Genomic DNA, 13,150 nt, shown 5'->3' on the forward strand with positions numbered 1-13,150 from the left:
GTAAGTCTCGATAGATTTTATTTGCCACACCTCAATGTTAACAAAAGGCTCTGCCCACCACAGAATACTACATCTGTGGCCTTTTCATACAGCATTCATTCAGTAGTCCCTCAGGTTTTTGGGACACAGGTAGGGGGTTTCGTAGGCTGTAAAGTCATCTTTTTCATCTGTTTGTTCATTGCTTAAGTTCTGCAAACTCCCTGCAAGATTGTAGGTTTACAAACCCCTACAGAGCCAGGGCATTCCTGCCCTTCTAGGATCCTGTTTTGGCTGTGGACAGCTTTACCTACTAAGTTCTTGTCCTGTGCTGAAGTCTGTTTCATTTTCATTATGACTGCTCCTCTGCACCCTCTTGGGGTCCACATAAGTCCCATTTCTCTCCCTTCTAATCCTCCTCTTGGTATCTCTTTTGCCTTTTCTCCTTCAGACTGGAAATCCCTAGTAGTATCTTCAGCTTCCTTCAGGACATGATTTTCAGTCTCTTCGTTCACTTGGCTCAAAACGCAAGCAGTGCAAAACCAGCACTTCCTTGTTCTAGCTATTACCACTCTAACAATACAGCCTACTTAAGCTCTGTTGGCACCTACGCCACAGATGTCAAGCTCACTGAAACCAGAACCCCAGCAAGTCTTTTCATACTTGCTGCTGTTGAGCCACATCTCTATTCTGATCTTTATTGTTGCAGAATAATTTTCTAAACCTAAGGTAAAGCACTAACACTTATTCATCTAAACTTCATCCTACTCAGTTTCGTCTACCATTTCAACCTCGTAAACATTACTAGTACTTCAGTTACTTAATCTAGTTGTGGACATGATTATTAAGCTTTGTTTGAGTCTAAAATGCTTGATTCCATGTAGAAAATTTTTTACCCACGGGGCTTAGAGGCTCATTCAGATTTTTCTTTTTTCTTTTTTTTTTTTTAATTGGGGAAGGGGAACAGGACTTTATTGAGGGAACAGTGTGTACTTCCAGGCCTTTTCTCCAAGTCAAGTTGCTGTCCTTTCAATCTTAGTTGTGGAGGGTGCCGTTCAGCTCCAGGTCCAGTTGCCGTTGCTAGTTGCAGGGGGCACAGCCCACCATCCCTTGTGGGAGTCGAACCGGCAACCTTGTGGTTGAGAGGACGCACTCCAACCAACTGAGCCATCCGGGAGGCAGCTCAGCTCAAGGTGCCGTGTTCAATCTTAGTTGCAAGAGGCGCTGCCCACCATCTCTTGCGGGACTCGAGGAGTTGAACCAGCAGCCTTGTGGTTGAGAGCCCACTGGCCCATGTGGGAATCGAACCGGCAGCCTTGGGAGTTAAGAGCATGGAGCTCTAACCACCTGAGCCACCGGGCCGGCCCCTCATTCAGATTTTTCATAAGGAGACTTGTACAGGGCTTCAAACCATACACACATCCTGGGTTCCCACTTAAGTGCCTTCTGCAGTCTAGGAGAGGAAAGGGACAGTAACATGAAGGTTCTAGAAGATCAATTTCACTTCTCTTTCGTGTGAACCATGATAGGTTAAATGTACTTTTCGATGGGACTTCTATTTTGATAGATAATGATGCTCAATCTGTACCTTTTATGCTTTTTGTTTCTTCTCCATCAATATTTCAGTCAATTGCTTGTCCGAGACACTTAGCTGCTGACAAGTCCCCATAACCTGACTAAGATAAACTGCCAAGAGATGCTTGCACTGGAATACAAAACACACAGACCATTAGAAATTGGCAGGGCCAGACTAACCAAGACTTCTCACTACTATTACATTTAGTAGGAAGGGAGTGGGGCACACAGATTATGGGCCTTTAACCCACTGCTGAAAAACTGCAGATAAATGACACAGATGCATTCTTTCTAGAAGTCAGAGGGGACAAAGAAGTTTTACTTTGTCAGCTGTTTTGGGAAACAGTTTGGATCCAGCTGGCACAGGTTATATAACCAAGACAGGCAACTCATTTTAGTCCTGAGTTATATTTCTTTCTTCTTTACTTTCAGAAAGCTGTTAATAGCAACAGGTAACATTCCCTGAGGTACTGGGTTGCTAAGTGCTTCTCATAGATTATCACATTTAAATTTGACAGCTACCGCATGAGAACAGCTCTTATCCCCATTTTAACCATGTGCTCAGAATCTACAGTCTACTCCCGTAACCACTTCAGGGGGATGTGGTGGGCTGGGGTGGGGGGTAATGTTGGGGCGGCAGAATGCTCACATACAATGGCCTGTACACACCTCTGGGGAGATGCTCTATGTTGGACCTCATATCACAGAACAGCTTTAGAGATTGAAGGGGGCCTGGTTTGTATCATTTTATAAGTGAAATAAACCTACAGCACATCAGCTATGGATGTGGCCTCTTGTACAATGGGATACCCAATTTGCCGCCCAGTTTCCAAGATGTTTAATAAAGTTAACAGTGTAAAAGAAATGGGAAGAATGGAATGGACGCTATAATTTTCTTCTTTGGAAAGACTTAAAATATAGCTACCTGCTCTCAGGTGAGTAGTGCTTTCTCCTTTGAAACAAGGAGTCTTGTTCCTTGAATGATGATCTGGACTCCTGTGATATTAGCAAAGCATTACTGTGCTCTCCTGCCCCAGGTGAAAGTCAAGCATGGCTCAGTGCCAGGCTGCCATATAGGCAGTGGGAAGAAACATCTCATGGCTAGAGCTGGGGTTATGCAAAGTTGCCAGCATCCAATTTAGTTCCTATTCTTATTCGGCCATCTAATTCCCCAGTGCCAACTTTCAGGATTATCTTGTTGCCCTCCCCAAAGTTTTATCCATGACCTTTTAAATAAAAAATTCGGGTTGATATAGTTCTAAAAATGACATTGCAACTTTGGAGGGCAAACCCTACAGAGATGACTAACTGACGTCAAGGACAATAAACTACTGCTTGTTTCCACATGTAGTAAAATACCCATTTTCTACAACTCCTAAACCATGAAATAGGGCTAACAATTTCTCTCCTAATCCAACTATAGTAGCAAGAGTTTCCCGTCCTCACCAGTAGGCTGTCACTTTTCCGTAGCACTGAGAAGGCAAATGCAGGACATGAACAGTAATGACAAGAAGCCAAACATATGTATTTTTTACGAGAACTTCCAAGTACCTAGAAAGAAAAGAACAGATGGGATTAGACTTCAAAAGGGGTGCTGGAAAGCCACTTCCTTCCCTTCAATTTATCTGATAACTCAAGAGTTGCTCTGCAAATTGCACTGGGAAGAACCAGTGATGTTTTACATAAAAGTGGAAACTCGGCTTCCCTATGTGCAGACTCTTCTCTCCTTCTCAGTGCTTTGCCCTTGAGGACTTCACACAATGAAACTGAAGAGTTTCAGGCTAGTTAAACCATCCACACAAACCATTTTGTTCCTCTGCCTAGTGATTTAGCAGCCAACCTCATGGGACGAGTATACAGAGGTGGTGGGGAAAGCTCTCTCATCTACACTTTGTTGTGGTGTTTCTTAACCTCTGGCATTTAACAGATGTAAGTTTCTAAAACTTCCACCACACATCTGAAGAAAGTATGAAAACAGGTAAGGAGTAAACAGTGAAGCAGATAGGTTTCAGAAGAAAGTGGGAAAAGGCTTTTGAAAAGAATTTGAAAGCAGGGAGAATAAAGAAAGAATGCAAAAAGGGTCACTCCGCCGCTCAGGATGGAGGTCTCAGACGAGGCGAGCCTGGGTCTGCCTATTCATCTAGCAGGACGCAACAATAAGGGAGAGGTTGGTAAGAGGCCCAGTACAAGAACAAATAGCCTTGTTGCCAATCCAGGGACAAAAAAGGAGATGTACAGGGAAAGTATGATGCATCTGTGGTGTGACTTGACAAATTCATTGGAGAAATCACTTGTTTAAGTTTCTCTCCCACAAAGCAGCCAAGAAACAAAAATGTCGAGAGCTTCATTCCTACAATTATTTTCCAAACTGGAAGTGTAAAATAAGTATAGTATCCAAGGGAAGAGAAATATCCCGAGGGTTATTTTACAATGAACTGCCACTGAGGAAACTGTCACAGGGCTTTCAAATTAGTGTTAGGCTCAAGGGGCAATCTAAATGAAAAGGCCAGGGCTTCAGGGGTTTTTTTTGAAAAATAATGCCAGCAATCCCAAGACTCTTTCTCCCCCACAAAGAATAAAGCAACAGGTAAGGCTTCAGCCAATAGCAGTATTCACGTGTTGTGCTTCTGTATGTCAAACGTCCAATGGTTCATGATGTGGCCATGTCACTACAGTTTTTTGACCAACACAGTAGAGTTCCTCAGGGATTGCTAGATTACTAGAAATGGCCAATGATTGGGTAAGAGGCCTAATGTACCCATTAAAAATTTTAGCCCCAGTTAGAAATTAGGTATCAAAAAATAAATAAATAAATCACACCTTATGTAATTTCCAATCTCGAGACACTGACATGTTTTAAACATAATCTACGCCACTGAACATCATGGGAGAATTTCCCTAGTGTGTCTGCAAAACTTACAAGTGAGAGTGTTTAAGCGGACTGTTTTCTACTTAATCCTGGAAGAAAACCCATCAACACCAGCATTGACAGGAACAATTCTTGGGTCTCCAAACTATTACTAATGAATAAAACATTAGATTTCTTCATCCTTTAGTTATCTCCTGTAACTCTTCTCTCTAGATCTAAAGTTAAGCAGGCGTAAGCCTCTGGAATTCCACACTGACTTGACTGGTCCACTAATTCCTTCTTATCGTGGGTCCCCAATCTATCAGTACTCTGGACTGTGCTAAATAAATATGTAGTGACCTAGGGATGGAGAGAAATTCTACAGAGGTTCCCTTGCTTTATCCTTTCAAAAGCTGGCTAAGACTAAAAGTAAAATAATCGCCTGAGGCAGTAAATACCATAAAGAGGTAGCAAAACTTGAATTTGCCTCTTCTTTATCTAGCAGTGGTCAACTAATGAACCCAATAATCAGGAAAAAAATCTGAGTCAGAAATGTTTAGAACTGGAAATTGACCTTAGGGATCACCTAATTTAATTCCTTCACCCTTCAATGGAAAAATCACTTCCTCTTACAAGAATTGCTCCCAGTTCTTCCACTCATTGGAATGTTTGTCCCCGGAAGGGGAGAGAGCTTTTTTTTTCAAAAAAGAAACATACAGGAAAGAAGATACCCAGACCGATAACTAGATTGGTATGCACCTCACTTGGAGGAAGTCTGCTGTGGTTTCAATTAGATTCTCAGGAGGGTGAGCCACCTTAGATGGTCATCCACTTACAAGCAGTTTTATGACGCTCCAAGCCTCTTACGACCCATCACAGTGGTAAACTATTATTTATTGTCCTCCGTGTTCCATGCCTCACTCTAGAAGAGGATTATACATTCCTGCCTATTAAATACAGGCTGGCAACGTGACCTGCTTTAGCCAGTAAATGTGAGTGGCCAAGCAGAAACATTAAAAATTGGCACACGCCACGTCTTCTTTTCTTTCTGCTATGAGATCGACAATGTTCTAGATAGGGAGGGGCTGCACCACCAACTGGGATCTTTGAGTGAAGATGTTTTAGAACAGAGCTGCAATTGACTCTTAATGGATATGTAGCATGAATAACATGTAAAACTTTGTTTTTGTAAGCCTTTGACATTTTGAGGTTACCACAGCATAACTTAGCCTCTCTAGACTGATGCATCCCTTTCCTAGGTGAACCAAAAAAGTTTATTAAAAAGCAACTAAGGTGACAACATAATGGTGACTTTAACATAATTACAATTTTATCTGGAGGACAGTAAGAATATTAGATTTACCTATGGAAAGATAGCTAGTCTGACTCAACTTTTAACATCTCATAGAACATCTTAATTAAGCCAAATTCTTACTATATTACAATGCAATGAAACCATTATGGTTAAGTTGAGGGTGTATATAAGATTTCTAAAGCCTCATTTAATTCAAAGTCCAAGCTGACAGCCATAATTCTAGGAAGTTAGCATTTTTATGATGAATAAAGCAATGTAATATAATACAGGATGTAAATAACGAAAATTAAACAAGTCAGGGTAATCCTGGAACAGGAAATCAACAATTACAGTAATATTTCAAATAAAATTTTGAGAATTTTAACTAATAACTAATCACAGAACTAGAAGACAGAAGTCCACTGGAGCAGGTCAAGTGTTATGCTGATAATACTAGAATTGAGACAAAAAAATGTGAAACCAAATGTCATGGGAAAAACTCAAAGGCCCTTCTGGTTTAGGGTATTTTAACTATATATATATATATTAAAAAAAAATAGAAACACAAGGAAAGAAAATGGAAATACCTCCTCAGGTACAAACATTTAATAGCTCTAATTATCAATCTATATATTTACCAGGAAAAATTCTAATAGTACAATTCTAAAATTTTAATGGAAGCATTCAACACTAATTACCCCATTTTCCTTAATGAAGAAATGCATGAATAACTTAGATCAGCGAAGTTATGCTACAGTGTGGAAAGGCAAGTTAATTCACTAAGCAAAGGCACCTATCTGCCCAAGCAGGCTTTGCTCAAGTCATTCACTCATTAAGAATGAATGGATATACTCTCAGCTCTGAGAAGTTCATCGTAAATAAACCAGCATCGAAACACTGAAATACTTCCCCCTTCCTGGTCTTCACCAAGGCCTGGATTACATTTACAAGAGCTGATGGCTTCTTTTTTACCCCTTCCGAGCCAGGCACAAAGTTTTGGAGACCAGTGCCTATGTATTTTTATTTCGTTTACACTATTCCCTTCCTTTAATCCCAGCTGCACTTATCATTGTCTCATACAGCTAAACTGGGGTGGGGTGGGGTTGGAGTCTGTCCTACTGTTCATATAAAAACAGGCAGTGTGGGATAGTAGTTATAAATCCCAGTTGCCAGCTGTGACTATTAATTTACTTTTCTGTATTTCACTTTCCTGAAAAATACACTGCTGGGTGTTTGGTGAGAATTATCAATAACACATGAAAGTAATTCAGAGCCAGATAGGGGCTGTACTTTACAAATGCACCTATCTTAAACTCTACAGAGCAAAACTAATGTCCAAGCTGACTGCCTGCATTCAGCAAAATTTGACCCTGAATAAATACTTTCTGACAACAGTTTTAAAAGATCGTTTCTAACAGGTGAATGTGAGCATGTGGAAAAACCCCAAAATGCACTTTGGCTTTTGCTTGTAAGCAAGAGGTAAAGAACAAGATGAAGATGGTTCTATACATTGTTACTAGGTAGAGTTAATAGGTCACATTTATCTTATTTTAATTACTAATACACTAATTTTACTAAGTTGGGTCAAATGCTTTTCAACAGTGCAGGAAATACTTAAAGCTGGTTACCAGCTTCCACAGATTCTTGAAAACATTTTGTCCTAAGTGGTTTCTGTAGAGATAATCCCCACCTGGTAAACTTGCCTCCCACTGGGCGATGAGATTAAGGTGATGGATTGTCGATCAACTAGGTCCAAGGCTTGGATGGCTGAGGAGCCAAAGATAAACTTTAGCCTAGGAAACAGAAAGGCTTTAGATAAGACTGCCAGACTCAAATTCACCTCAGTAACCTGACCCAAAAGATCACCATCAGCATTTAAAAAAAATTCATTTTGGTTTGGAAAAAAAGGTAAATACAACAATAACCCATGTAATCAATATCCCAGAATAAATGTTAACATGTTGATTACAGATAAAGACAACTTTTTACTTCCTATTCTTCTTCCCAACTTCCCTTCATCCCTGAGACAACCACAAGCATTTGTTGGTTTCCTTCCTGTTAATGGTTTTATGTTATTATATATTATGTGCGTCGTGCGGGGACCCTGCTCGCTCTGCCATTTGTCATGCAAGGCGGCCTGCGGGGTCTCTAGTCCCACTCCCCACTTAAGAATGCAGGCTGTGGCTAGGTCAAGAAGAACACCCAGGGAGCCATAGATAGGGGAGGCATACCACTCTAGACTCACTGGAGGCTGGAGTCACACGACCTGCAACCTGTTGTCGGCTTTTCTGCCTGCCAAACGACTCTCGACTCTCTCGACTCTCCAACCCGCGCAGCCGCAGCAGTTGTATCAGTGGCTAATTGGCTAATTTCCATTTTACATTATTATAAATAATACCCAATTATCCCTGAGCATGTCCCTTAGTGCACATATATAAGAATTTTTCCTGGTTATATAATAGCAGAATTTTTGGGTCTTAGGATATGTGCATTTTCTGCTTTTAATAGGTGTTGCCAATAGCTTTCTACAGTGGAAACAGCACTCCCACCAGCACTGTTACAGTTCTATTTTCTCCACATCTTCACCAACACCAGGATTATCAGACTTTTTCATGTTTGACCATCTGATGGGTATTAAATTTGTACTTTTTTTCTTTGCACTTCTTTTTTTTTATTATTAGTTTCAGGTGTACATTAAATTTGTACTTTTTGAGTAGTAGTAAAGGCTATTCAGCTGATAATGACATATCAGAAAAAAATTTGTTACATGGGAAAAAGCTGTATGTTTAGAACTCTCAATCATATTAAAACTTTTTCTTAAAAAAAATGACAATTATCTCAAAATAAAACTTTTTTAAAAAAGGCAATAAACTAAAGAGTAACAGTGATGGGCTGGCCCAGTGGCTCAGACGGTCGGAGCTCCGTGCTCCTAACTCCGAAGGCTGCCAGTTCGATTCCCACATGGACCAGTGGGCTCTCAACCACAAGTTTGCTGGTTTGATTCGACTCCGCAAGGGATGGTGGGCAGTGCCCCCTGCAACTAACAACGGCAACTGGACCTGGAGCTGAGCTGTGCCCTCCACAACTAAGATTGAAAGGACAACAACTTGACTTAGAAAAAAGTCCCGGAAGTACACACTATTTCCCAATAAAGTCCTGTTCCCCTTCCCCAATAAAATCTTAAAATGTAACAGTGATTATCAATGGGTGGTATGATTGTTGATGCTTTTTATGTTTTATTTTCCAAGGACTTTTTTTTTTTATACAAGTATAGGTTATTTTTATCTGGAAAATAAAAATCCAGTTATTTAACTGGAAAATAAAATGGAGTGTAAATTGGAGTTAATCTAAAAGTTAATGTTTTAAAGAACCCATATGATTTGACACAAAATAAAAACTACTAAGACTTCAAAATTAAAATGTTCAACTTTTTAATTTTCCAACAAACTAGTCTCTTCATACAATAAACTATTGGAATGGGAAGAGTTTTTCAATTTTTTAACATTAAACATACAGAGATTACCTATGGACAAAGAAAAATAAAAAAATAAAATTTGGCGATAACTCAGAGATCATCAATTAAGTAAAACTGGATCTAACGAAAAATTTTCAACATGCCTTGTCCACCTTGTAACATATTGTGAACATCTCCTGAAGGCAATATTTTTCTATGTCACTTTTAATGGTTACAAAGAATTCCACTGTAAAGATGAATTACTTTTATTTTTCCCAAATTCTATTTTTGGATAATTAGAGTTTATTAAGTCTAATCTGAATTAGATTGTTCCCAGTTTGGCTACTTTTTTTTAACTACTGTAAACAATATGGATGAATGTGTTCATTGTAAAATCTTTATGAACATCCATGATTAATTCCTTGGGACACATTAGAATTCTGGGACAAAAAATATGTATGTTTTAAAGTTCCTATTTGCCTATTGCCAGATTAACTTCCAATTTACACTCCTACAAGCAAGGTATCAATTATCCTTTTCTTCATGTTCTTGCCAACATCTGCAACTTTCTTACCAACATCTTTTCTGTGGCGGCCAGTTTTATAGATGGAAAAGTTACCTCATTATTTTAATTTGTATTTTTCTGATCCTAGTAAAATTTACCTTTTGTTTTCAAAGTTTTGAGTAATTTGCTTTCTTTTTTTGTCTATTTTCCTTGTTTTAAAAGTAGTTTTTTTCAAATAATGTATAATCTTTGTAAAAACAAACAGAGAAAAGGTTAAAGGCCTTCTCTAAATTCTACCTCCATCCTTCCTCCGAAGATAATCACTAGTATAGGTTGGTGTACACCCTTTTGGACTTTTAAATGTAAGTGTATATACGCAATTAAATGTTATTTATTCCTAGGTAGCTTTCACTTTTTTGTAATTTTTGAACTTTGTGTATGAAGGAAAACCATTTTTAATTTCCATATTAAAAAATAACTTTATTCTTCTGTTTTTAAAAAAGTAGTTATATCATCTACAATAACTGTCTTTCCTTGCAGACAGGTATACTTCTAATTTCTTTTTTTATGTGTATGACAACTACAACTTCTAGAACAATGTTAAACAAAAGTGACACATAGGACAACGTGGAAATGCCTTGTACAATAAATATGGTTTGGGCTATTCACTTGAAACAGGTTTTTAATAATCACGTCAATAAAATATTGTTCCTAGTTTAGTAAGAATATTTTTAAAACCCAAGAGTTGATAATGAAATGATTTGGCTTTTAAAACATGTGAACAGCTAAAAACCCCCAAATACAACATGACATATACTTACGATAATAGATGCTCATCAGGAACTGTATGGAAAGAAAATCAATCATATTAAATCAGTGACCACAAACATAAAAATCTTTAAAAGGCTATAACGAAAAAGACTTTTGTGGGAGATGGTGAGTTGAGCCTATGTATTTCATTTTACTTTTTCCCAATATTTCACTAAACAACAAGATTTTTTTTTTTTTTTAAAGCATAAACTCCCAAGGACAGGGAGAAACAACAGCTAAGATACATTGGAAAATAATTTATAAGACCTGAGAAAACGTAATTCTAAGCTAGCAATAATGAGAGCCAAGCAGCAATCTGATTTACACTGGAGTTCACTATACCCCATCCCACCCCACAAAAAACCCCCTCAGAAACTGGTGGCGCCAGATAACTCTGGAAGGAGAGATGAAACAGGGGGACTAAAATAAGAAAGACTCTTTGAAAGTTAAGTTTAAGAAGCTAGAAGTTAGTGGAATAGGGCTTTCAGATGGCTTTCGAAATATTATTTCCAACATATAATTCAATACTTAACCGAACTACCGATTGAGTGTGGGGAGAGAAAAAGAACTTTTTCAGACACGCAAAGCCTCAAAAAGTACATCTCATGTACTTTTATTCAGGAAGCTACTAGAGTGTGTGCTCTATAAAATAAAGTAGTAAACCAAGAAAAAGAAAATTGTAGGACATACTAAACATAAAGTTCAACATTGGTAAAGGGAATTCACAGGATAATAATTGTGAAGGGGGATCTCAGGAGACAGCCTGAAGGGCAGCCAGTCCTTATTAGAGCAAGTCAGAAGGCTCTAGGAGAGACTTCTACAGGAAAATGAAACTGATAAAACATATTCATCTGAAGATCTTAAGTTGAGATTTAGGACACTGATAGAGTTTGAGGTTGAATTAGGGATAAATACATAGAAAACTAAACGAGCAAATAAACACAACCACAACAGCTGTAATTCCAGGGAAAATTAAAAGTTATACAGGAAAGGAAAAGTAATTATAGCTTCCTATATGGCTCAGCTGCAACTAGATTTTACTTCATCACACAAGTGTAAACTCAGAATCCTGATCTAAAAAAGTTACCATTGAAGGATGGGGATCAGGAAGAATGTATGACTATCTACAACAAGATTTTTAAATAGCAGGAAACAGTTCTGCTGAAAAAACATGAATCAATGGCAGTGGTCCATTCTGTCTGAGCCATGAGCACAGGGTCATGTCTTCAAAATTGTCATAGTGTACAGATTAATACATTCAGACACAGCCCACTTATGGCAACCACTGTTTGAGCTGACAACAAATTGACTTTTCCCCTACGCTTTTTGGGATCAGAACATGTTTGCATACCTGGCTGGCCTAATCTTTTAAGCATATATATTGTGTTTTAACTGAAATGAGAAAAAAAGTTGGCTTACTCTTCTCAAGCCTTTAAAAACAGTACTCAACATAAACCCTTTCAAATGCAGTCCTTTTTAAAACAAAAGCCATCCAAGGGAATAAGCAGTGGGAATTTTGAGGCCTAATCTGCTATTTATTAAATGTCCATTTTTACATTGGTTGAGTTCAATGACCACTGCCATTGGTTCATGTTTTGTCAGCAGAACTGTTTCCTGCTATTCAAAAAATCTTGTGGTAGTCATACACTCTTCCTGATCCCCATCCTTCAATGGTAACTTTTTTAGATCAAGATTCTGAGTTTACACTTGTGTGATGAAGTAAAACCTAGTCGCAGCTGAGTTCAATTAGTCTATGCATTAGCTTAGAAGCATTCTCTTCATACTAGGTACGCTGTGAACACATCTTGAGATCGTGTTGGTGAGCATGGTCACAGAGCATCCTCTGCTGGTGAGGGAAACAAAGGTACTTTCACAATATCCAAACTTACTCCAGTCATTGCCTATGCATGTGGGTTTTGTGGCCCTGACATAGTTATTTACTGAGCAAAGTGTCTGAGAGGTGTAATTTTAAAGTTAACATAAGATTTTGAGAAAAAAAGATTGCACGCAAGTTTAATAACTTAAAAATGTACCTTTCTATAGGCGCCTGTAGTCTCCCGTTCCTTCCACCCTTCCCGGTCCGGGGCCCCTTCTCACGTGTTTTCTGGGAGCGCTCAGCACACTTCTGTCCCTGGTTCCCCACTCGCCTGCTCGCCCGACTGAGGGGCCGCAGGGACAACTGCGCTGTTCCCCGAACACATTTACTAGCTTTTCTCTCTTTGTTTTACGACCAAGGAAGGGGGGGTTGAAGATGGAAACACACGGGAGAAAAAGCTCGGGCAGACCGGGGCAAGGAGCGCGGGAGCGGAGCCCGGAATCCAGCGCCCCGCAGGCTGAGAGAGCCCCGCCTGTCTCCTCCCCGCCCGACGGCGCAGGGTCCACAGCCCACACAACACAGCTCCACACTCCTCCCTCCGGCCCGTACTTCGCGCGCTCTGCTGCACCGCCGCGGCCATCTCGTTCAGGAGCTCCTCCACGACCGTCGGCAACGTGGCCGCCGCCAACGTGCCGGCCATGGCGCTACAGGACTTGGCCTCTTCACAGTGCACAGCAGGAAAAACACTCGAACCGATCCGCGGAGTCCCACCACCGACCGGAGGCGGGCGCGGCGCCGCGACGTCGTCGTGCGTCCTGGCGCACGCGGGAGCAAGGATGACTCTCCCTCGTGCGTCATGGCCCGACCAATCC

The 13,150-nt window shown here is 39.8% G+C and overlaps 1 protein-coding gene across 2 annotated transcripts; it reads right to left on the reverse strand.

Annotated features, from left to right (window-relative positions):
* Positions 1 to 3: 3 nt before the first annotated feature.
* ZSWIM7 (zinc finger SWIM-type containing 7) lies at positions 4 to 13,080 on the reverse strand. Of its 2 annotated transcripts, XM_081027596.1 has the most exons (6): positions 12,888 to 13,080; positions 10,474 to 10,495; positions 7,384 to 7,486; positions 2,998 to 3,102; positions 1,565 to 1,681; positions 925 to 1,429 (listed from the first exon to the last, which is right to left on the reverse strand). In XM_081027596.1, exons 1-5 carry the CDS (start codon positions 12,976 to 12,978, stop codon positions 1,568 to 1,570), a joined length of 435 nt encoding a protein of 144 aa, XP_080883722.1. In that variant the 5' UTR covers positions 12,979 to 13,080; the 3' UTR covers positions 925 to 1,429; positions 1,565 to 1,567. The 2 variants fall into 2 exon arrangements, with proteins under 2 accessions (XP_080883721.1, XP_080883722.1); XM_081027595.1 differs by having other exon boundaries at positions 4 to 1,681.
* Between the last annotated feature and the right edge of the window lie 70 nt (positions 13,081 to 13,150).

Source organism: Rhinolophus hipposideros (assembly GCF_964194185.1).
Source record: "Rhinolophus hipposideros genome assembly, chromosome: 20".
In the NCBI taxonomy this organism is placed as follows: Eukaryota; Metazoa; Chordata; class Mammalia; order Chiroptera; family Rhinolophidae; genus Rhinolophus; species Rhinolophus hipposideros.